The 26,150-nt window shown below is 45.0% G+C and overlaps 2 protein-coding genes across 4 annotated transcripts in view; one reads left to right on the top strand and one right to left on the bottom strand.

Moving 5' to 3' along the window:
• SPEG (striated muscle enriched protein kinase) overlaps nt 1-26,150 on the bottom strand; it is a 236,068-nt gene that overhangs the window by 33,434 nt on the left and 176,484 nt on the right. For all 3 annotated transcript variants that reach the window (XM_040441587.1, XM_040441588.1, XM_040441589.1), the window contains 2 exons: nt 22,926-26,088; nt 20,262-20,402 (listed from right to left, as the gene is read on the bottom strand). In XM_040441587.1, coding sequence (XP_040297521.1) covers nt 20,262-20,402; nt 22,926-26,088 — 3,304 coding nt within the window. The remainder of the gene's footprint in view (nt 1-20,261; nt 20,403-22,925; nt 26,089-26,150) is intronic.
• On the top strand, nt 3,644-6,297 carry LOC121008868 (tubulin alpha-1A chain-like). The gene is made up of 4 exons (XM_040441590.1): nt 3,644-3,969; nt 4,527-4,749; nt 4,877-5,025; nt 5,249-6,297. Exons 1-4 carry the CDS (start codon nt 3,967-3,969, stop codon nt 6,227-6,229), a joined length of 1,356 nt encoding a protein of 451 aa, XP_040297524.1. The 5' UTR covers nt 3,644-3,966; the 3' UTR covers nt 6,230-6,297.

Raw genomic sequence — 26,150 nt, 5'->3', positions numbered from 1 at the left:
CAGATTCCTGCATGACGGATCTGCCTAGCTTTGAGGTTGCTTCTCTGCTACACATGAATCTGGGACCCATAATCAGGTCATCTATGAATGATTCAGCACCAGGTTCCCACGAGAGTGCAATGTGCTGCGGGAGAGAGGTGGGGGGAAGGGGGGGGGGGCTTCTGACGTCCCCAGACGTGCGGCTCCACATGCTGGTCCACGCACGGAGGAGGAGGCCGGTTATCCCAAGCCAACCGGGTCTCCTTTGAGCGCGCCATCATCTTGTTTTGGGGGCTTCAGACTTAGAGGCGTTCAAAGTAGAAGCACTCCAGAATAACTGCATGCGTTGTTGTTTTTTTTGCTTGTTTGTTTTTCCATCTGCATTTTATGTCTGTTTTTGTGGCATTTTTTTTGCACACATTGGGCCCCAGTTATCAAAACTGTCTAACAGTAAAACTGTCTTAGTCCTGGCAACTAATCAGAGCTCACATTTCATTTCCTAAAGGGCCCTGAAAAAAATGAAAGCTGAGCTCCGATTGGTTGCTACGAGGAATTAAGAAAGTTTTGATAAATGAGGCCTAGTGCACCTTACCACTGGTGTTTTCTTCATGGTGTTTTTTCCCCTATGGAGAAGGTGATCAGTGATGGTCAGTTCGCAGTGTTCGCCAGCAAACACATGCGGGCTGCCATCTTTAGTAAGGTAGACTCACCCGTCCGGCGATGCCCTTACCTGTGCCTGCGCCGTGAGCCGGTCTGAAACAAATGCAGTCACCGAGAGCAGGCAGTTCCGAAAACAGCCCAATGAAGGCCCCCGGCGGCTGTTCCCAGAACTGCCTGCTCCCTGTGACTGCATTTGATTTCAGACCGGCTCGCGGCGCAGGCACAGGTAAGGGCATCGCCGGACGGGTGAGTCTACCTTACTAAACATGGCAGCCCGCATGTGTTTGCTGGCGAACACTGCGAACTGACCATCACTGATCACCTTCTCCATAGGGGAAAAAACACCATGAAGAAAACACCAGTGGTAAGATGCACTGGGCCTCATTTATCAAAACTTTCTTAATTCCTCGTAGCAACCAATCTGAAGGTGATGTCAAAACACCTGAAAAAAAACGCCAAGGTCTCCAGTATTCTCCAACAAGCAAGAAAGACAAAAAACACTGCCCTATGAAAAAAAACACCAGGAGCAAAAAGACGATTGTGTGTCCTGAGCTTCGTGTTTCCCATAGACCTTCAGCTAACATCTGGTATTTTTACAGCAAAAAAAAATAAAAAATTATACCAAAAACTGCAGGTGCAAAAAACACCTTTAAACTTGCAAAAGTGCACACAAAAAAAACGCCATAAAAAATAGTTGCTTAGGCAATTGCTGAATCCAGTAATTGGGAAACACACGGCAATTTACTATAGGGTCAGGATCCGGACGAGGTCGCCCTTCTCAGGGCGGGTCCTCGGTGGTTAGATCCCTAGGGCCAGCACAGCACCCCCTATTAGGGCAAGATTTTATCCCCTGAATAGTGACTTAGCGACTCTTCCGTTTTTTATACCAATTGAAGGTACCCATACTGCATCCAGCCAGCAGGCAAAAAAAACTGAGCTCCGAAATTCAGAACTCTTAAATTTGGAGCAAAAAAGGAATGACACGGCGCACAGCAGATTGCGACTTTTCCCTGTCTTATTTATCATTTTCTACTCCTGTTTTAGGCATAGAAAATGGTCTAAGTCCACACCAGCAAGGAAGCTGGCGTAGATGTAGACAGGTGGCGGATACGCCGAAATTATGCAGAGTCCGGCGCCCCTACATAAATTCAGCACATCCACCACCAACTAAAGGGATCGGCGTCTGGAAGGACCCCCATAGACTTTGTACTGAGCCCGTCTCCTGCAGTGAGGAGTGCGATATGCGCGTGCTTCTCTCTCCTCGTTCTAGTGATCGGTTGGGGTCTCAGCGCTCAGACCCCCACTGATCAAAACTTTCGATATGTGTCTATGATATATCAAAAGTTTTATCAGACCCTTTAAAAAGTGTACGCCAGTCATGAGGTCATATGAAGGAATGTGTCTTCCAGGTCGCATAAAATGTATCATTTTGATAAAATGATACAATGAACACAATGATAACTGTCCAGACTTCTTTCCCTCCTTATTCCCACGTTTCCCTCTTTGCTTTTCCCTCTCTGTCTCCCTCCATCCTGTCCTTGTGTTTTGACTCCCAGCTTCCCGCCCTGGGGGTCGCATTTATTTAAAATGCAGAATCTAAAATTCAAACTGAGCAGGGGGTAGGATTCGAGGCCTCACGTAATTTACACATGATGAGTCAATGGGGGAATCTATCTATCTATGACTCAAATGTATCCTAATGGTGCGGCGGGCATGACGAGTTGGCGCAGACATGTTTGTTTTCTTTCCTTTAGGCTCCATTCACACGTCCGCAAAATGGGTCCGCATCCTTTCCGCAATTTTGCGGAAAGTGTGCGGACCCATTCATTCTCTATAGGGATGGAATGTGCTGTCCGCATCCACATTTGCGGATCCGCACTTCCGCATCCGTGCTTCCGCAAAAAAATAGAACATGTCCTATTCTTGTCCGCAATTGCGGACAAGAACAGGCATATTCTATTATGTCGGCAATGTGCGGTCCGCAAAATGCGGAACGCACATTGCCGCTTTCCGTGTTTTGCGGATCCGTGTATCCGCAAAACACATTGCGGACGTGTGTATGGAGCCTTAGGCCTCATGCACACGACCGTTGTTTTGGTCCGCATCCGAGCCGCCGTTTTTTCGGCTCGGGTGCGGACCCATTCACTTCAATGGGGCTGCAAAAGATGCGGACAGCATTCCGTGTGCTGTCCGCATCCGTTGCTCCGTTCCATGGCCCCGCAATAAAAATATAACATGTCCTATTCTTCTCTGTTTTGCGGACAAGAATAGGCATTTCTACAATGGGCCGCCCGTTCCGTTCCGCAATATGCGGAAGGCACACGGGCGGATTCCGTTTTTTGCAGATTCACGGTTTGCGGACCGCAAAAAACAGCACGGTCGTGTGCATGTAGCCTTACTCCACCTCAGAACTAACAATTTTTACATATGTATTTTGTACCTTAGAAATGGTGCACGTTCTTAGTGAATTTAGAGGATTTTACGCCTCGTAGCTGTTCTCCCCCTTTTTTAGAATCAGAGTAAGGGCTCATGAACATGTGCCGGCCGGGCCCGTGATGCGGACCGAAAATTACGGCCCCCGACGCACAGGCACCAACCGTACGGCCACCGCGTGCAGAGACAGGACCCATTCGCTTAAATGGGGTCCGCGATCCGCATCCGACTGTCGACACCGCAGAAAAGTAGCGTATGAGCCCTAACTCTTTCACTGCCGGTCATGATATATACGGTATACAAGTGCATTTTATATCAAAAGCTGCAAGTTGTGAAAAAGGCAACGAAAAGAAGAAACTGATTTCTATAACAATATAATTTATGGAATAAAAATGAAAAAGTTCACATCTCGGGTATCACCGCAAACCGGTGGAATAAAGATCATTTATACTGCGCGGCAGATGGTGAAAAAAAGAAATCACAAAAACAATGGAGTGGGGGAGGGGAGTCTTTTTCTTCCGCATACCAACCGGAAGGATAAATGTTAAACCCTAAGATATATTCGCCCCACCCCCACTGCTTCCCTTCGCCGCTCTTCTCCCTCGATCAGGGTTTGCCTCTCTGCCTCCCTCCATTTTCTTCTTGTGTTTTGACTCCCGTCTCCCTGCCCTGAGGGTCACATTGTGCAGCATTGTACCTGGTAACAGTTGTGTTGTCTTGGATTGTGTGATACACAGGGCAGGGCTCAGGGGGGAGGGGGTCACCTCCTTCTGTTACTAAGGACTCTCTGGGCAGTGACTCACATATATAGAGAGAGGAGACCAGAGAGAGGACAGGACTACTCCACATCCCAAGACCTAACTCATTGGAGACAGGAGATCTACAGCCAAAATCATGGTGAGTGCCCAATCTATGGGTCTTTTATATGATATAGTCTTAGCTATAAAATCCCATGTATCATATGTGTCAGCGCCCAATCTGATCCATCTGATTTCATCTATACAATCTCATCTGTTAGATCTCGTCTGTGGATCTGTATCAGTTTACCATTCGGCTGCCATTATACATCATTCTCATGTGTATGGGGCTTTTTCTCCATATATTAGTACAAGATACTTATCTAGTCAGTGTATGAGTGTGTCAGTCTACACTGTCCTACCAATGTATTATATATCAGACATGGCCTGTACCGTCCTCTTCATGTGATGTATGACTATATCATTGTATACCGTCCTAGTGTGTAACTGCATCAGTCTATGCTGTCCTATATATATGTATATAGTGTGTGTCTATATTAGTTAGTACTGCCCTATGTGCAGTGTGTCTGCCTGTGTCAGTCTATACTGTCCTATCCTGTGTGTCGGTATGTACTAACCTTCCAGCCTATAGTAAGAAACACCTTGTCATAGAAATTTAACCCTCACCATATCCCCCTTCCCCCCCCCCCCATACAGAGGGAATGCATCTCAGTCCACGTTGGCCAGGCTGGAGTCCAGATTGGCAATGCCTGTTGGGAGTTGTACTGCCTGGAACATGGCATCCAGCCGGACGGGCAAATGCCCAGCGACAAGACCATCGGTGGAGGAGACGATTCCTTCAACACCTTCTTCAGTGAGACGGGGGCTGGTAAACATGTCCCCCGCGCTGTGTTTGTGGACCTGGAGCCCACTGTGATCGGTGAGTACATCAGATCTGATTGTCTGTGAGGGTGGGATAGAAGAGACATCAGTGAAGATCTGGGGAGATGAGTGGGACGGATGGTTCTGGAACTCACTTAGAAACCTCTGTTATTTCTCTCCTACAGATGAGGTGAGAACTGGAACCTACAGACAACTGTTCCACCCGGAGCAGCTCATCACCGGCAAGGAGGACGCCGCCAATAACTACGCCCGTGGTCATTACACCATTGGCAAGGAGATCATTGACCTGGTGCTGGACAGGGTCCGCAAGCTGGTGAGTTTATTGAGATCTTCATGTATTCTGACAGCCTACTCATCAACGCAACTGACCTTTTAGAAGTCAGGGTCTTATTTTTATCATCAACTTTCTCAAAATGCTAGTATATTCTAATTGCTACGGGCAGCACCATGGGGGAAACTTTAGACCCTGGCTTCATATTTCCATCTGATGGTCATTGTTAATTTAGTAACTTTCTTTTGTGCCTCTCTTCCATTAGGCTGACCAGTGCACAGGTCTCCAGGGCTTCCTCATCTTCCACAGTTTCGGTGGTGGCACTGGATCAGGCTTCACCTCCCTCTTGATGGAACGTCTCTCTGTTGACTATGGCAAGAAATCCAAGCTAGAGTTCGCTATCTACCCTGCCCCGCAGATCTCCACAGCAGTGGTTGAACCCTATAACTCCATCCTCACCACCCACACCACCCTGGAGCACTCAGACTGTGCCTTCATGGTGGACAATGAGGCCATCTATGACATCTGCCGCAGGAACCTGGACATTGAGCGCCCAACCTACACCAACCTGAACCGACTGATCGGCCAGATCGTGTCCTCCATCACAGCCTCTCTCAGGTTTGATGGTGCTCTGAATGTGGACTTGACAGAGTTCCAGACCAACCTGGTGCCCTACCCCCGTATCCACTTCCCACTGGCCACCTATGCCCCTGTCATCTCTGCAGAGAAAGCTTACCATGAGCAGCTCTCTGTGGCTGAGATCACCAACGCTTGCTTCGAGCCGGCCAACCAGCTGGTTAAATGTGACCCCAGACATGGCAAATACATGGCCTGCTGTATGCTATATCGAGGTGATGTTGTCCCCAAGGATGTCAATGCCGCTATTGCCACCATCAAGACCAAGCGCACCATCCAGTTTGTGGACTGGTGCCCAACAGGGTTCAAAGTTGGTATCAATTACCAACCACCGACTGTGGTTCCCGGTGGAGACCTGGCCAAGGTGCAGCGGGCAGTGTGCATGTTGAGTAACACTACCGCCATTGCCGAGGCCTGGGCTCGCCTGGACCACAAGTTTGACCTGATGTATGCTAAGCGTGCCTTTGTGCACTGGTATGTGGGTGAGGGTATGGAGGAAGGAGAGTTCTCTGAGGCTCGGGAGGACATGGCCGCCCTGGAGAAGGATTATGAGGAGGTCGGCACTGACAGCGTGGAAGGAGAGGGAGAAGAAGAGGGAGAAGAGTATTAAAGTGTGATTTAATCTCAGATACCGTATCATCTGTATGGTCCCAAATAAATAACTTATTTTATTGCCTCCATAGTGTATTGTGAGTTCTTTATCTGCCAATACTCCCAGTGGTGATGGTGATGTACCTGTTAAAACTAACTTATTCCTATTACCCTAGATCAGTGGTAACGAAACCTACAAAAAATGGAGCTCACAGAGTACCAGTAAAAAATATTATATTTTATTAAATCACTAGAAATGTAAAACGACAATGTCACTTTAAAAGGAAAGGTAGCAGAAAGAAACACACCATCCTGGTCATTACACGGGCTAAATATTAATAATAGGTTGTAAATTCTTATATAGAAAAAAAGGACCAAAGATGACCCAATGGTGAGAGCGGGGGTAAGTGCCCACCCAACAAAACCATGGGCCCAAACAGAAAACGGAGCTCACACAGTACCGTTATAAAACATATGTCATTTTTATTGTAACATGATTAAAATATATATAATAAGTCGTTAAAAATTAAGGAGAGTGACAGAAAAAACGCCATCCTGGCGCTGCACACGTGTCAAAGGAGGTAACAAGCGTATCCAAATGTAATTACCGAACATTTAAATATACAATAAATTATGCATATAAAGAATATACAGGATGAGTCTCAATAACTTTGACCACATGGCTAAGATATTAAAAAACACATTTCTTATTAAGTGGAGTTAAAAAAAAAGGAGTTCTAGTGCTGAGTGTGATTTTGTGGGAGTGATTGCAGGTGTCTGAGTGTGGTTTGAAGCAGAGATCCTTGAAAGTTACGTTTTTGCATTTTAGTACTGCCATTTAAACCCATTTTTTTTTTCTCTGCTTCATCAAGGGGAGTGCTCTATAAATTGAACCACTAGACTCTCTAGAGCTTGCTCTTCCTGAGGCTTGCTCTACTAAGTGGGCTTCTTATTAAGTGGAGTAAAAAAAAAAAGAAGGAGTTTAAGAAAAGGAGTTGGAAACTAAGGTTGGATATATGTGTGTTGTTGGCTTAATTCTAGGTAGTCCTTCAACTACAGCAGACAGGGTCTAATTCTAAATCATATTTACTGTTTTACTTTTTTACTGTTGCAATCCCCATTTAGTATGTGTTGAACAATTGACAACGCAGTCTTGCATGATGTATGCAGTCCTGCAACAGCCGTTCGAGGGTGGATATCTTTGTTCAAGATGTGAGCAAATTACCCATCTGGAATCGCAAATCGAGTCTCTAAACGGGCAAGTTGCAACACTGAGAGGCATTGACAATTTGCAAAAGAGTTTGCTTCTCACCGAGCAAGCACTCTATGGGGTAGATGAGGGGGAGGGTGACAGAGAGGAGGCTGAGGAAAGTGAGGTAGCTAGCTGGGTAACAGTTAGAAAGCGGGGTAGAGGGAAGAGTGCCAGGGAGGCTAGCCCTGATCTGACACACCCCAACAAGTTTGCACGTTTGGCAGATGAGGGGGATGTCAGTCCAGGGACGGCACTGCTGCAGCCGGACACTTCCTCTGCCAGTCAGGGGAATGTCAGCTCCAGTAAGCAGGGAACCAGGAGAGCAGGGCAGGCCAGACAGGTGCTGGTAGTGGGAGACTCAATTATTAGGCGAACAGATAGGGAAATCTGTCACAAAGACCGTGATCGCCGAACAGTGCGCTGTCTTCCTGGCGCTAGAGTTCAACACATCGCGGATCGGGTTGACAGATTGCTGGGAGGGGCTGGAGACGATCCAGTGGTCATGATCCATATCGGAACCAATGACAAAGTTAGAGGTAGGTGGAGAGTCCTTAAAAATGATTTCAGGGATTTAGGTCAAAAGCTTAGGGCAAGGACCTCAAAGGTAGTATTTTCCGAAATACTGCCTGTACCACGGGCCACACAAGAAAGGCAGCGGGAGATTAGGGAGATTAAGAAGTGGCTCAAGAACTGGTGTAGGAAGGAGGGGTTTGGGTTCCTGGAGAACTGGGCCGACTTCGCTATCGGCTACAGGCTCTATCGTAGGGACGGGCTTCACCTCAATGGGGAAGGGGCAGCTGTGTTGGGGAAGAAGATGGCTAGAAGGTTGGATGAGTGTTTAAACTAGGGACTGGGGGGGAGGGTAATTACACTATAGGAGGGGAAGATAGTGCAGATAGAGACCGGGGGCGAGGTAGTGGGACTGGGGGAGGAATGGAAGGAGAGACTAGAACAGTTCAGAAGGAAAGGTGTAGGGTAAAAAATATACATAAACCTCTCAAATGTATGTATACTAATGCCAGAAGCCTGACTAATAAAACTGGGGAACTGGAATTAGTGATGTGTGAGGAGGACTATGACAGTGGGAATAACAGAGACATGGCTGGATGATAGCTATGACAGTGGGAATAACTGAGACACGGCTGGATGATAGCTATGACAGTGGGAATAACTGGGACACGGCTGGATGATAGCTATGACTGGGCAGTTAATGTACAAGGTTACAGTCTGTTTAGAAAGGATCGTCAAAACCGGAGAGGGAGAGGGGTCTGCCTTTATGTAAAGTCTTGTCTAAAGCCCACAGTCCGAGAAGATATACAGTACAGACCAAAAGTTTGGACACACCTTCTCATTCAAAGAGTTTTCTTTATTTTCATGACTATGAAGGCATCAAAACTATGAATTAACACATGTGGAATTATATACATAACAAACAAGTGTGAAACAACTGAAAATATGTCATATTCTAGGTTCTTCAAAGTAGCCACCTTTTGCTTTGATTACTGCTTTGCACACTCTTGGCATTCTCTTGATGAGCTTCAAGAGGTAGTCCCCTGAAATGGTCTTCCAACAGTCTTGAAGGAGTTCCCAGAGATGCTTAGCACTTGTTGGCCCTTTTGCCTTCACTCTGCTGTCCAGCTCACCCCAAACCATCTCGATTGGGTTCAGGTCCGGTGACTGTGGAGGCCAGGTCATCTGGCGCAGCACCCCATCACTCTCCTTCATGGTCAAATAGCCCTTACTTAAGTTTTCCCAATTTTTCGGCTGACTGACTGACCTTCATTTCTTAAAGTAATAATGGCCACTCATTTTTCTTTACTTAGCTGCTTTTTTCTTGCCATAATACAAATTCTAACAGTCTATTCAGTAGGACTATCAGCTGTGTATCCACCTGACTTCTCCTCAACGCAACTGATGGTCCCAACTCCATTTATAAGGCAAGAAATCCCACTTATTAAACCTGACAGGGCACACCTGTGAAGTGAAAACCATTTCAGGGGACTACCTCTTGAAGCTCATCAAGAGAATGCCAAGAGTGTGCAAAGCAGTAATCAAAGCAAAAGGTGGCTACTTTGAAGAACCTAGAATATGACATATTTTCAGTTGTTTCACACTTGTTTGTTATGTATATAATTCCACATGTGTTAATTCATAGTTTTGATGCCTTCAGTGTGAATCTACAATTCTCATAGTCATGAAAATAAAGAAAACTCTTTGAATGAGAAGGTGTGTCCAAACTTTTGGTCTGTACTGTAAGTGAGGGACATGAACATGTGGAGTCACTGTCGGTAGAGATACATGGAGCTAAAAACAACAATAAATTACTAATAGGAGTTTAGTATAAACCACCTAATATACCAGAGTATATAGACGAGGCGGCAAATCATAATGAGGTGGTTATTATGGGGGACTTCAACTACCCAGATATAGACTGGGAAACTGAAACTTGTATATCTCATAAGGGAAACAGGTTCTTGGCAATAACCAAAGACAATTACCTTTCCCAACTGGTTCAGGACCCGCTAGAGGGACGGCCATACTGGACTAAGTATTAACCAATAGGCCTGACAGAACAACAGACGTGCAGGTCGGGGGACACCTTGGAAATAGTGACCATAAAGTAATAACCTTCCAATTATCATTCAAAAGAGCGTTTCCACAGGGAGGAACAAAAATACCAAACTTTAAAAAAGCTAAATTTAGCCAACTAAGAGAGGCCATAGGCCTAAATAACTGGGACAAAGTCCTCAAAAATAAAAATACAGCCACAAAATGGGATATCTTTAAAAACATCCTAAAATCTCATTGTGAGAGGTACATACCGTATGGGAATAATAGGTTAAGGAACAAAAAGAAACCAATGTGGATAAATAGAACTGTAAAGAAAGCAATAAAAGACAAAAAGAAAGCATATAAATCACTAAAACAGGAGGGTAGCACGGAAGCACTGAAAAACTATAAGGAAAAAAATAGAACATGTAAAAAACAAATAAAAGCGGCCAAACTAGAGACCGAGAGATTAATTGCCAAAGAGAGTAAAACTAACCCTAAAATGTTCTTCAATTATATAAATGTTAAAAAGTATAAATCTGAAGGTGTCGGCCCTTAGGGGGAGTTGCAGAGAGCGACGAGGAGAAAGCAAAGCTGTTAAATATTTTTTTCTCCACTGTATTCACTGAGGAAAATAAACTGTCAGATGACATGCAAAATGTAAAAATAAATTCCCCATTAAAAGTGTCCTGTCTGACCCAGGAAGAAGTACATCAGCGACTTAAAAAGATTAAAATAGACAAATCGTCAGGACCGGGTGGCATACACCCCCGTATCCCAAGGTAATTAAGTAATGTCATAGCCAGACCCTTATTTCTGATATTTGCGGACTTTATACTGACACATAGCAAATGTGGTGCCAATATTCAAAAAGGGTCCAAAAACAAAGCCTGGAAACTATAGGCCGGTAAGTTTAACATCTGTTGTGTGTAAACTGTTTGAAGGTTTTCTGAGAGATGCTATGTTAGAGCATCTCAAGGGAAATAAGCAAATAACGCCATATCAGCATGGCTTTGTGAGGGATCGGACATGTCAAACTAATTTAATCAGTTTCTATGAGGAGGTAAGTTCTGGACTTGACAGCAGCGAATCAATCGATGTCGTGTGTCTGGACTTCTCCAAAGCATTTGACACTGTACCACATAAAAGGTTAGTATATAAAATGAGAATGCTCGGACTGGGAGAAAACATCTGTATGTGGGTAAGTAACTGGCTGAGTGATAGAAAACAGAGGGTGGTTATTAGTGGTACACACTCAGATTGGGTCACTGTCACTAGTGGAGTACCTCAGGGGTCAGTATTGGGCCCTATTCTCTTCAATATATTTATTAATGATCTCGTAGAAGGCTTGCACAGTAAAGTATAAATTTTCATAGATGACACTAAACTGTATAAAGTAATTTACACTGAAGAGGACAGTATGCTGCATACATACTACAGAGGACAGTATACTGTATATATACTACAGAGGACAGTATACTGTATATATACTACAGAGGACAGTATACTGTATATATACTACAGAGGACAGTATACTGTATATATATATACTACAGAGGACAGTATACTGCTACAGAGGGATCTCGATAGATTAGAGGCTTGGGCAGAGAAGTGGCAGATGAGGTTTAACACTGACAAATGTAAAGTTATGCACTTGGGAAGGAATAATGCAAGTCACCCGTACATACTAAATGTTAAAACACTGGGTAACACTGACATGGAAAAGGATCTAGGAATTTTAATAAACAGCAAACTAAGCTGCAAAAACCAGTGTCAGGCAGCTGCTGCCAAGGCCAATAAGATAATGGGTTGCATCAGAAGGGGCATAGATGCCGGTGATGAGAACATAGTCCTACCACTTTACAAATCGCTAGTCAGACCACACATGGAGTACTGTGTACAGTTCTGGGCTCCTGTGAACAAGGCAGACATAGCAGAGCTGGAGAGGGTCCAGAGGAGGGCAACTAAAGTAATAACTGGAGGGGGGGGGGGGACTACAGTACCCTGAAAGATTATCAACATTATTCACTTTAGAAAAAAGACGACTGAGGGGAGATCTAATTACTATGTATAACTATATCAGGGGACAGTACAGAGATCTATCCCATCACCTATTTATCCCCAGGACGGTGACGAGGGGACATCCTCTGCGCCTGGAGGAAAGAAGGTTCGTACACAAACATAGAAGAGGATTCTTTACGGTAAGAGCAGTGAGACTATGGAGCTCTCTGCCTGAGGAGGTGGTGATGGTGAGTTCACTAAAAGAGTTCAGGAGGGGCCTGGATGTATTTCTGGAGTGTAATAATATTACAGGCTATATCTACTAGAGAGGGGTCGGTGATCCAGGGAGTTATTCTGATGCCTGATTGGAGTCGGGAAGGAATTTTTTATTCCCCTAAAGTGGGGAAAATTGGCTTCTACCTCACAGTTTTTTTTTTTTCCCTTCCTCTGGATCTGTCACGACCATGGTTATGGTCGTGACTCCTGATCCGCATGCAGTTGCCTGCGGTTTGGTTTTTGTCAATCACATGGTGAGGGCGGCTGGATTGTTGCCTCACATGTTTGTGCTTGGCAGCTTGCTGCAATCTGCATGCGGTTACACCTGTCTTTGTAGGTGTGCCTTTTTATATGTTTGGTGTGCACGAGGTTTGTGTGTGTGCACTGTGATAGTTTCCCTTCACTTGTGGCTGCCCGAGGTAACGTGTTGTTATTGTGTACATGTGGTGGCAGTGTCTCGGCCTTCTGGCTTACTCCCAGGACACGGTTGCCACGCATGTCGTTGCCTGCGGTAACAGCTGCAGTGTGATAAGGGTTTGTACACTTCCCCTGTATGTGGCTGTTTTCCCTTGCCTGGTCTAGGAAGAGTTAACTCCCTTCTGTGTGTGTGAACACTGGGTGTGTCTGCGTGGGCCTATATAGTCTCTGCTGAGAGCAGTAGTCAGAGGGGTGCTTCAGCCATGGTCTGCTGGAGTCATCCTACTTTATACCATCTACCAGTGAGGGCCACCCCTGTGGTCATGAATGTTGTTGTGATGTTAAGTTATTGTTTATGTGGTGTCTGTTATTAGTGCAGCTATGGTTCTGGCTTCCTGTGTGTTTATGTCTGTGTGTGGACTTCAGCACTTGTGTCCAGGGATCCAGTCAGTGTGTCTGTGGCAGGTAGGGGTGGAAGTCTTTCACTCTCCTGCCATATCCATAGTCTGTTTATGTTTATATCCCCTTGCAGCTCGGCCAGTTTAGACTCCTGTTTCTCCGCATCCAGGAGGAACAGGTGGTCTACCCAGCTCCTAGTTCAGGGATCGGCGGAGGGTGAGCAGCGACTAACATCTCGTGGCATCGCACGGCTGAGGGTTTTCCCCATCCTCAGCCGTGACAGGATCAACTTGCAGGAGAACAGGCCGAACTGGATGGACAAATGTCTTTTTTCGGCCTTATATACTATGTTACTATGTTACTATGTTAGGCCTCTTTCACACTTGCGTTGTCCGGATCCGTCGTGTACTTCATTTGCCGGAAGTGCCCGCCGGATCCGTAACACCACAAGTGAACTGAAAGCATTTGAAGACGGATCCGTCTTCAAAATGCGTTCAGTGTTACTATGGCACCCAGGACGCTATTAAAGTCCTGGCTGCCATAGTAGTAGTGGGGAGCGGGGGAGCAGTATACTTACCGTCCGTGCAGCTCCCGGGGCGCTCCAGAGTGACGTCAGGGCGCCCTATGCGCTCACGTCATCCATGCGCATGGGGCGCCCTGACTTCACTCTGAAGCGCACCGGGAGCCGCACGGACGGTAAGAATACTGCTCCCCCGCTCCCCACACTTTACCATGGCTGCCAGGACTTTAGCGTCCTGGCAGCCATGGTAACCATTCAGAAAAAGCTAAACGTCGGATCCGGTAATGCGCCGAAACGACGTTTAGCTTAAGGCCGGATCCGGATGAATGCCTTTCAATGGGCATTAATTCCGGATCCGGCCTTGCGGCAAGTGTTCAGGATTTTTGGCCGGAGCAAAAAGCGCAGCATGCTGCGCTATTTTCTCCGGCCAAAAAACGTTCTGGTCCGGAACTGAAGACATCCTGATGCATCCTGAACGGATTTCTCTCCATTCAGAAGGCATGGGGATAATCCTGATCAGGATTCTTCCGGCATAGAGCCCCGACGACGGAACTCAGTGCCGGAACACAACAACGCAAGTGTGAAAGAGCCCTTACATGCATATGCAAAAATGCATAGACTAGAGTAAATTCACAGTGATCACCAGGTAGAGGAGGTCAACTTTACCCAATGCCAATAGAAATAAAAGGCAGAGACTCACCTAATGGCGACAGCGTGCTGTACCAACCAGGATGGTGCTACCCCGACGCGCGTTTCGGCGTGCCTTCGTCCGGGGGTCGGATGGTGTTTTTTCTGTCACTCTCCTTCATTTTTAACGGCTTATTATATATATTTTAATCATGTTACAATAAAAATGACATATGTTTTATAACGGTACTGTGTGAGCTCCGTTTTCTGTTTGGAGCTGGTACCGAGTCATTTGTACAGGTGGCCCATGGTTTTGTTGGGTGGGCACTTACCCCCGCTCTCACCATCTTTGGTCCTTTTTTTCTATATAAGAATTTACAACATATTATTAATATTTAGCCTCATTAATTCATTAACCACCTCCGGACCGCCGAACGCAGCGACGCGTCCTGGAGGTGGTTGATTCATTCCTCCTGGACGCAACGGCGCGTCCTCTCGCGAGACGCGAGATTTCCTGTGAACGCGCGCAACAGGCGCGCACGTTCACAGGAACGGAAGAGAAGCGAGTGGATCTCCAGCCTGCCAGCGGCGTTCGTTCGCTGGCAGGCTGGAGATGTGATTTTTTTAACCCCTAACAGGTATATTAGACGCTGTTTTGATAACAGCGTCTAATATACCTGCTACCTGGTCCTCTGGTGGTCCCCTTTGTTTGGATCGACCACCAGAGGACACAGATAGCTCAGCAATATGTAGCACCAAGCACCACCCTACACTACACCCCCCCCCGTCACTTATTAACCCCTTATTCACCCCTGATCACCCAAGATCACCCCATATAGACTCCCTGATCACCCCCCTGTCATTGATCACCCCCCTGTCATTGATAACCCCCTGTAAGGCTCCATTCAGATGTCCGTATGATTTTTACGAATCCACTAATAGATGGATCGGATCCGCAAAACACATACGGACGTCTGAATGGAGCCTTACAGGGGAGTGATCAATGACGGAGGTGATCACCCCATATAGACTCCCTGATTACCCCCCTGTCATTGATCACACCCCTGTCATTGATCACCCCCCTGTAAGGCTCCATTCAGACGTCCGTATGATTTTTACGGATCCACTGATAGATGGATCGGATCCGCAAAACACATACGGACGTCTGAATGGAGCCTTACAGGGGAGTGATCAATGACGGAGGTGATCACCCCATATAGACTCCCTGATCACCCCCCTGTCATTGATCACTCCCCTGTAAGGCTCCATTCAGACGTCCGTATGATTTTTACGGATCCACTGATACATGGATCGGATCCGCAGAACACATACAGACGTCTGAATGGAGCCTTACAGGTGGGTGATAACCCCATATAGACTCCCTGATCACCCCCCTGTCATTGATCACCCCCCTGTAAGGCTGCATTCCGATGTCCGTATGTTTTTTACGGATCCACGGATACATGGATCGGATCCGCAAAACACATACGGACATCTGAATGGAGCCTTATAGGGGGGTGATCAATGACAGGGGGGTGATCACCCCATATAGACTCCATGATCACCCCCCTGTCATTGATCACCCTCCTGTAAGGCTGCATTCCGATGTCCATATGTTTTTTACGGATCCACGGATACATGGATCGGATCCGCAAAACACATACGGACATCTGAATGGAGCCTTATAGGGGGGGGATCAATGACAGGGGGGTGATCACCCCATATAGACTCCCTGGTCACCCCCCTGTCATTGATCACCCTCCTGTAAGGCTGCATTCAGATGTCCGTATGTTTTTTACGGATCCACGGATACATGGATCGGATCCGCAAAACACATACGGACATCTGAATGGAACCTTATAGGGGGCTGATCAATGACAGGGGGGTGATCACCCCATATAGACTCCCTGATCACCCCCCTGTCATTGATCACCCCCCTGTCATTGATCACCCCCCTGTAAGGCTGCATTCCGATGTCCGTATGTTTTTTACAGATCCACGGATACATGGATCGGATCCGCAAAACACATACGGACATCTGAATGGAGCCTTATAGGGGGGGGATCAATGACAGGGGGGTGATCACCCCATATAGACTCCCTGGTCACCCCCCTGTCATTGATCACCCCCCTGTAAGGCTGCATTTAGATGTCCGTATGTTTTTTACGGATCCACGGATACATGGATCGGATCCGCAAAACACATACGGACATCTGAATGGAGCCTTATAGGGGGGAGATCAATGACAGGGGGGTGATCACCCCATATAGACTCCCTGATCACCCCCTTGTCATTGATCACCCCCCTGTCATTGATCACCCCCCTGTAAGGCTCAATTGAGACATTTTTTTGGCCCAAGTTAGCAGATTTATTTATTTTTTCTTACAAAGTCTCATATTCCACTAACTTGTGTCAAAAAATAAAATCTCACATGAACTCACCATACCCCTCACGGAATCCAAATACGTAAAAATTTTTAGACATTTATATTCCAGACTTCTTCTCACTCTTTAGGGCCCCTAGAATGCCAGGGCAGTATAAATACCCCACATGTGACCCCTTTTCGGAAAGAAGACACCCCAAGGTCTTCCGTGAGGGGCATATTGAGTCCATGAAAGATTGAAATTTTTGTCCCAAGTTAGCGGAAAGGGAGACTTTGTGAGAAAAAAAAATAAAAAATCAATTTCCGCTAACTTGTGCAAAAAAAAAAAATTTCTATGAACTCGCCATGCCCCTCATTGAATACCTTGGGGTGTCTTCTTTCCAAAATGGGGTCACATGTGGGGTATTTATACTGCCCTGGCTTTTTAGGGGCCCTAAAGCGTGAGAAGAAGTCTGGGATCCAAATGTCTAAAAATGCCCTCATAAAAGGAATGTGGGCGCCTTTGCGCATCTAGGCTGCAAAAAAGTGTCACACATCTGGTATCGTCGTACTCAGGAGAAGTTGGGCAATGTGTTTTGGGGTGTCATTTTTCATATACCCATGCTGGGTGAGATAAATATCTTGGTCAAATGCCAACTTTGTATAAAAAATGGGAAAAGTTGTCTTTTGCCGAGATATTTCTCTCACCCACCATGAGTATATGTAAAATGACACCCCAAAACACATTGCCCAACTTCTCCTGAATACGGCGATACCACATGTGTGACACTTTTTTGCAGCCTAGGTGGGCAAAAGGGCCCACATTCCAAAGAGCACCTTTCGGATTTCACAGGTCATTTACCTACTTACCACACATTAGGGCCCCTAGAATGCCAGGGCAGTATAACTACCCCACAAGTGACCCCATTTTGGAAAGAAGACACCCCAAGGTATTCCGTGAGGGGCATGGCGAGTTCCTAGAATTTTTTATTTTTTGTCACAAGTTAGCGGAAAATGATGATTTATTTTTTTTTCTTACAAAGTCTCATATTCCACTAACTTGTGACAAAAAATAAAAACTTCCATGAACTCACTATGCCCATCAGCGAATACCTTGGGGTGTCTTCTTTCCAAAATGGGGTCACTTGTGGGGTAGTTATACTGCCCTGGGATTCTAGGGGCCCTAATGTGTGGTAAGTAGTTTGAAATCAAAATCTGTAAAAAATGGCCGGTGAAATCCGAAAGGTGCTCTTTGGAATGTGGGCCCCTTTGCCCACCTAGGCTGCAAGAAAGTGTCACACATGTGGTATCTCCGTACTCAGGAGAAGTTGGGCAATGTGTTTTGGGGTGTCATTTTACATATATCCATGCTGGGTGAGATAAATATCTTGGTCAAATGCCAACTTTGTATAAAAAAATGGGAAAAGTTGTCTTTTGCCAAGATATTTCTCTCACCCAGCATGGGTATATGTAAAATGACACCCCAAAACACATTGCCCAACTTCTCCTGAGTACGGCGATACCACATGTGTGACACTTTTTTGCAGCCTAGGTGGGCAAAGGGGCCCACATTCCAAAGAGCACCTTTTGGATTTCACCGGCCATTTTTTACAGATTTTGATTTCAAACTACTTACCACACATTTGGGCCCCTAGAATGCCAGGGCAGTATAACTACCCCACAAGTGACCCCATTTTGGAAAGAAGACACCCCAAGGTATTCGCTGATGGGCATAGTGAGTTCATGGAAGTTTTTATTTTTTTGTCACAAGTTAGTGGAATATGAGACTTTGTAAGAAAAAAAAAAATCATCATTTTCCGCTAACTTGTGACAAAAAATAAAAAATTCTAGGAACTCGCCATGCCCCTCTTGGAATACCTTGGGGTGTCTTCTTTCCAAAATGGGGTCACTTGTGGGGTAGTTATACTGCCCTGGCATTCTAGGGGCCCAAATGTGTGGTAAGTAGTTTGAAATCAAAATCTGTAAAAAATGGCCGGTGAAATCTGAAAGGTGCTCTTTGGAATGTGGGCCCCTTTGCCCACCTAGGCTGCAAAAAAGTGTCACACATGTGGTATCTCCGTACTCAGGAGAAGTTGGGCAATGTGTTTTGGGGTGTCATTTTACATATACCCATGCTGGGTGAGAGAAATATCTTGGCAAAAGACAACTTTTCAATTTTTTTTATACAAAGTTGGCATTTGACCAAGATATTTCTCTCACCCAGCATGGGTATATGTAAAATGACACCCCAAAACACATTGCCCAACTTCTCCTGAGTACGGAAATACCACATGTGTGACACTTTTTTGCAGTCTAGGTGGGCAAAGGGGCCCACATTCCAAAGAGCACCTTTCGGATTTCACCGGCCATTTTTTACAGATTTTGATTTCAAACTACTTACCACACATTTGGGCCCCTAGAATGCCAGGGCAGTATAACTACCCCACAAGTGACCCCATTTTGGAAAGAAGACACCCCAAGGTATTCGCTGATGGGCATGGTGAGTTCATGGAAGTTTTTATTTTTTGTCACAAGTTAGTGGAATATGAGACTTTGTAAGAAAAAAAAAAAAAGAAAAAAAAATCATCATTTTCCGCTAACTTGTGACAAAAAATAAAAAGTTCTATGAACTCACTATGCCCATCAGCGAATACCTTAGGGTGTCTACTTTCCGAAATGGGGTAATTTGTGGGGTGTTTGTACTGTCTGGCCATTGTAGAACCTCAGGAAACATGACAGGTGCTCAGAAAGTCAGAGCTGCTTCAAAAAGCGGAAATTCACATTTTTGTACCATAGTTTGTAAACGCTATAACTTTTACCCAAACCATTTTTTTTTTTTACCTAAACATTTTTTTTTTATCAAAGACATGTAGAACAATAAATTTAGAGAAAATTTTTTATATGGATGTCGTTTTTTTTGCAAAATTTTACAACTGAAAGTGAAAAATGTCATTTTTTTGCTAAAAAATCGTTAAATTTCGATTAATAACAAAAAAAGTAAAAATGTCAGCAGCAATGAAATACCACCAAATGAAAGCTCTATTAGTGAGAAGAAAAGGAGGTAAAATTCATTTGGATGGTAAGTTGCATGACCGAGTAATAAACGGTGAAAGTACTGTAGGTCAGAAGTGTAAAAAGTGGCCTGGTCATTAAGGGTGTTTAAGCTAAGGGGGCTGAGGTGGTTAAAGAATAGCAATAAAGTAGAGCCCGGGATAAAAGTAATAAGTCTTCCCTTTGCATGAAAGCCTGGGTCCCGCTCAAGGAACTTTACCCAAAGGTTCTGTGTGCACAACCAGGATGGCGCTACCCCGACGCGCGTTTCGACAGACGAAGGCACCATAGACCCATAGACTTCAATGGGGGCGCTTGGCCTGCCTCACGGACCAAAGTGGTGCATGTCTCTGTGATTTTTTCACTGACCCACGGTCATTAAAAAAAACCTGATATGTGAACAGACACCCATGTGAAAAACAGAACGTAAACGTGGACGAGGCCTAAATCTGATACTGGGTGCCGGTGCATGCTTATGGTAACCTACGGGGATTTCTGAAAATGTTTATTCCTCCTGTTTTGTAGAATATGAATAAAAGTAAAAAAAAAGGAAACATTTTAATTACAAAAGTGACGGAAAAGTCTAGGTCTCCTACCTGATTCATTGCGTATGTACTGCCTTCCTACTATGTTTCCGTCTTCACTTGTCAAGCTGGCTGGAATACTTGGCTGGGACGCCATCTTGTCCTTCTTGCTACGTGACAGCCCCCAGCGGTCCCAACGGGATCTCCTTTCATCTGTAAAAAGAATAGAATGTATGTAGGTTTTGGTGTAAACCGCGCCAAAAAAAGCCACCGAAGTGAAGTGTCTTATTTGTCAAAATTGAAAAGTGCCATGAAAATGGGCATTTAAGGTCAGTTTTACGACCTTATTTCGTCTCAATCACAGGTCTATGAGGCCGTCAGTTCAGGTCAGTAGAGACATAATTATGCCTATGATGCGTTCATTTCAAAATATTAAGGGAATTATGTCAGAAAGGCGGAAAGTGCACAGATTTGATTTTCTGCTTGATTGGTCAACATATACCAAATTTGTAAAGAGTCATGTGACGTGCATTTTCCTAAACTGGGCCCAATCACTCCAACCCCCCTACAAAACATATATAAAAAATATTAGGTCATTTTATGAAATAACAAACTCAAAAACAAAACAAAAACAAAAAAACACCCGATATTAATGGCTTCTGTATCTATCAACGTCTGTGCACCACTTTTTGGCACAATTTTAGTGGAATTAGGGCGCCTGCACACAGTGCGGATTACGTTTTTTCCAAGTGCTGCTTCCCATTGAAATTAATGGGCCGCTGTTTTGAGGGTTTTTGGAACAGATTTTGAGACGGAAACGTTTCTGCACCAAATCTGCATTAGAATCTGTATGGCTGCGTTCACACAGGCGAGATTTCCGCGCGGGTGCAATGCGGTAAGTGAACGTATTGCACCCGCACTGAATCCCGACCCATTCATTTTAATGGGGCTGTTCAGATGAGCGGTGATTTTCACGCATCACTTGTGCGTTGCGTGAAAATCGCAGCATGCTCTATATTCTGCGTTTTTCACGCAACGCAGGCCCCATAGAAGTGAATGGGGTTGCGTGAAAATCGCAAGCATCCGCAAGCAAGTGCGGATGCGGTGCGATTTTCACGCACGGTTGCTAGGAGACGATCGGGATGGAGACCCGATCATTATTATTTTCCCTTATAACATGGTTATAAGGGAAAATAATAGCATTCTGAATACAGAATGCATAGTAAACTAGCGCTGGAGGGGTTAAAAAAAAATAAAAAATTATTTAACTTACCTTAGTCCACTTGATCACGATGCCCGGCATCTCCTTCTGTCTCTTTTGCTGAACAGGACCTGTGGTGAGCATTAATTACAGGTAAAGGACCTTTGGTGACGTCACTCCGGTCATCACATGATCTTTTACCATGGTGATGGATCATGTGATGACCGGAGTGACATCACCAAAGGTCCTTTACCTGTAATTAATGCTCACCACAGGTCCTGTTCAGCAAAGGAGACAGAAGGAGATGCCGGGCTACGTGATCAAGTGGACTAAGGTGAGTTAAATTATTATTATAATTTTTTTAACCCCTCCAGCGCTAGTTTACTATGCATTCTGTATTCAGAATGCTATTATTTTCCCTTTATAACTATGTTATAAGGGGAAATAATACAATCTACAGAACACCGATCCCAAGCCCGAACTTCTGTGAAGAAGTTCGGGTTTGAGTACCAAACATGCGCGATTTTTCTCACGTGAGTGCAAAACGCATTACAATGTTTTGCACTCGCGCGGAAAAATCGCAGGTGTTCCCGCAACGCACCCGCACATTTTCCCGCAACGCCCGTGTGAACCCAGCCTATGTGTTACTTGCAGATTTGATGTGATTTTGCTCCAGATCTTAGCCTTCCATCGAAAAGGGTGAAATATCGTACAAAGAATTGACATGCTGAGGGTTTCAAAATCTGCACAGCAGGTAATTTCTTCATAGAAGATAAAAAGCAAAGTGTACATAGGATTTGTCTTATCTGATACATTTTGTTGGTACTGTATTACACTGCACTTTTTTCACAAGAGAATCTGCACTGAAAAAAACAAGCGTAATCCGCAAAGTGCGTAGGTAGTCTTAAGGCAGTGTACTACGTGCACTATTTAATAAATCTTTGCTACAAAAATATACTGTATACATCCTTTGCACCACTTCATTAATTGTATAAGCCAAGTGGGTGTGAGTGGGCAGAGTTACTTTTTAGCGGGGGGGGGGGGGGGGGGAAGTTGCAAAAAAGTTATATCTTCCCCTCACAAGCAGAATGTAGTTCACAAAACTGAACTATAAGCACAGCAAGTTCTCCAATATAAAATGTAACAAATAAAAAAAGACAATAAAACTGCAAAAAATGTCAAGAAAGAAAAAAATCGGACACAGAATTGATACGTGGGCCAACATATCTAATCGTATAGGGGTTGTCCAGGATTAAAGACAAGGATGCGCTCTTCCACAAACAGCACCACACCGGTCTATGGGTTATGTGCGGTATTGCAGAGCAGCAGAATTGATGTGAAAGAGCCTGAGCTGCAATACCACACTCAACCTGTGGACAGGTGTGTCGCTGTTTTTTTTGGAAGGAAACAGTCATGTTTTTCTAATCCTGGACCATTGAGAACTCAAATATTCCTGGGCAATGGAGGAAGCCAGCACATTTTTAGTTGGGCCTTTATACTGATAAGGTCACCACCAACATCTTGCAAGCACTCACCTCTCTCTACCATTTCTGATTTGATGCTAAGTCCCGAGTTGACAGACTCTTTAGAACGAGATGAAGCAGACTGAGAGGCAAGTTGGTTCTGGGGTATTTCTAACTTTCGTAAGTTCTCCCCTTCTGAGTTGGATCTCCTGAGCAGTGACAGTAGTGGGGTTCTTCGCTCCGGTCTGTCCTCATTTCTGTCAGCAGACTTGTTTTCTGTCCTTTCCTCTGACTGACTTCTCAATTTTGAGGACAGACGGTCCATGGTGCTTCCAATCTTCTTCCTCATTGCTAACACTGGAGATTCGCTGGACTTCTTCTGCTCTTTGGCAACACTTTCTGAGATTGTTTCAATGGATCCTTTCTCGGATTTCATGCTTTCATTGTCTTTTCTTTCTTTGGAACTTCCCCTACCTAAAGTCCAAGAAAGACGTCCTCCCAGTGAACTCGACCCTTCAATATCTTCTGATGTCTTTTGCGGACGCTCACTTGATGGTGTTTTCTTGAAGCGTTGGGACAGTCTTCTCATGAAGCTTGGATCTCTTTCTGAATTTGACAAGTCCTGCATAGATCTCGACCTATCATCCATTCCTAGAGCTGCTGGAACTAGGAACTCGAGTGGGACACCGACAGGACTAGGCCTGTACATTTCCTCCTCTTGAGTTGCATGAGCGGCTGATAAATTCTTCTCCTCTGACCAAGATCTAGTAAACATCTTCAGACCTCGTGTCAAAGAAGAACCACGGTTTCTCTTAAACTTAGCTTCAAACACTTCTTCAGAATCTATGTTGCTGATATAATGGACGTTCTCTGTGCTTTCAGCTCTGGTTGTTTCTTTAACCTTTGCAAATGCTGGGGGTTGTGCTCCTTCATCTTCTTTAGTTACTTTTGGATCCACATTAGTGACTTTAGACAGGCTAGATTTTATTTCTGAAGGTCTGTCAGGCTGGCTGGGTGTGAGAGGTGAGACATCTGGTGACCTTTCAGCTTGTGTGTTCTGTAGTTGAGGCCCTTCCGGTACAGTGTCCACTTGGAGAGTTTGCAGCATTTCTGCATAAGGTGACATTTTAAAGGTCACTGTATTTGCAGTCTGGGGTATGGGAGCAGGTTCACTAGCTGCTGGAGGTGGAGGATCTTGTGTCTTCATTGCCATTTGTAAAGGCTCTTTCATTTGCATAGACAAAGATGAAGGCACAGAGACAGATTTTTTCATATAGTTTGGCAAAAGAGAAGTGACACCTGAAGACCTTGGTAAAGTAGATGTAGATACTGCTGGGCCTGGTGAAGAAGACTGTGTGACATCTGAACTTGGCAAGAGAGTTGGGGTACCTTGAGGCCTTGGCAACGTTGATGAGGCAACTGATTTACTTACCGAAGAAGACGGGGCAAAACCTGGACAAGACAATAAAGATGGGACAATTGCTGGTCTTGATGGAGCAGATGGTTGATTTGATAGAGAAGACCTGTCAGTGCCTGAACTTTGTAAGGGAGATGGGACAATAGTTGTTGAAGGTGATGAGATGACGGATGATCTTGAAAAAGTATATTTTGCAGGAAATTGGCTTGGCATTGGTGATTGGACAGTAGTTAAGGTTTCATTCTTCTGGACAGAAGAGACAGAAGAAACCACTGATGTTGGCGCTTGGGTTTGGATCTGTGGAGGCTTTGTGTTGGAAGGCACTGAATTTTGAGTTGGAGCAGGAGTCAGAAAAGAATCCTCCATTGGTTTCGATATGGATGCTTCAGCTGATGAAGGTTGTGGTGATACATGCTGTACAAAACCATCACTTCTGTCACTTTCTGTTGGATAGCTTTGAGGTTCTTTTGTCATTGGCCGTCCCGACTGGATACTGGATGTTTCTTTTTTGGGTATTGCATCATCTACTAATGTAGTCAGTTTTGGAAGTACAACTTCTAAGTTCTCTTTAGAATATTTATCAGACCTGGGCTTCAATTTGTGTGACTTGTCATTTTCATCAACTTTGCTATTCTGTGTTTCCAGGACCACATCTTCTGTTGTTGGATCGGGAGTCAAAGACCTGGAAGGAATCTCACGAGGCGTTTGAGGACGGGAATCAAATCGTGACTGGTCAGTCAGAGCAGATAGAGATGGAGACTCCTTCAACCGTTGTGCCTCTAGTTGTGCAAGAGGAATTTCCAAGGGTGCTCCAGACCTACGATGTAGAACAAGGGGTTCTGTGTCATCATTGGAAAAAGAGCTGGTTTTTCGTAAGACCCTTTCGTCTGATGATTCTCGACCAGGAGCGGCCTCACTGGAAGCAGCACGTGTCAACTTTATAACAGGGATGGGAGAAGGTGGCATGTTCTCAGAACGCTGGGACATCTGTTCACCTCGCTTTTTATCAAAGGAAAGTGTTTCCATAAGTGGCCCTCTAAGACCACTGAGCTTGTTATCTGCAGAACTGCCCTTTAATAACCTTTGCCTCATAAGCTCCAAACGTTGGGCATACTCTTCCTCAGCTGACCCAAGCTTTCGTCGCCTCATTGGGCTGCGGTTTCGTGTTGGTAGTTCCATGGAAGCAGCTTTGGTCATGCCTCTGTCAAATGTATCTCTTCCTTCTTCATCTTCAGTAGACACATTGAGTAAGAGAGCACTATCTGCGGAGCTTCCCCTTCTCAATTCACCTCTTCGTGCTGTCACAAGTTCATCATCAGGAACCTCTGAAGATTCAAGGCTTGACCCTTTTTTAAGAATCTTCCTTGGCTTCTCCTTCTTTTCTGAGATCTCATCATCTGAAGACGAGCTGGGATCAGCTTCATTCGATTTCTTTCTTGTTAGTGACCCCTTAGGACGTTTGCTCGATGACTCTGTCACCTCTCTACGTTGCACTTCCGGTTCGGTTATTTTACTGTCGACTGCATTCTCTTCTACCTCCAGATTTCCTGGAATGCTAGCATCTTCAGGGGACTGAGAAGGCTGCTCTTCATCTGTTGGTATTTCATTAAGAGACATTCGAGAACCAGAGAACTGCACTTGAAGTGGCATAGGGACATATGGAAGCTCTTCAAGATCATCTGAGTCTGAAGAAGATGATAGGCTTGTTGACTCCTTAGGATGTCTGGGGACTGCAATAGACAAGTGGTTGCTCGTGTCTTGTAGGAGCTCTGGAATAGATCTCATCACCATGTTGGACTTGAAGCTGATTAAGGATCTCTAAGTGGGAAAAAGCAAACAAAACATTACAGCGTGAGCTCGCTGCAGCACAAAAACCAACA

This window comes from Bufo bufo, chromosome 7, assembly GCF_905171765.1.
Source record: "Bufo bufo chromosome 7, aBufBuf1.1, whole genome shotgun sequence".
NCBI lineage: Eukaryota > Metazoa > Chordata > Amphibia > Anura > Bufonidae > Bufo > Bufo bufo.
This window is presented reverse-complemented; position numbering and strand designations above follow the sequence as displayed.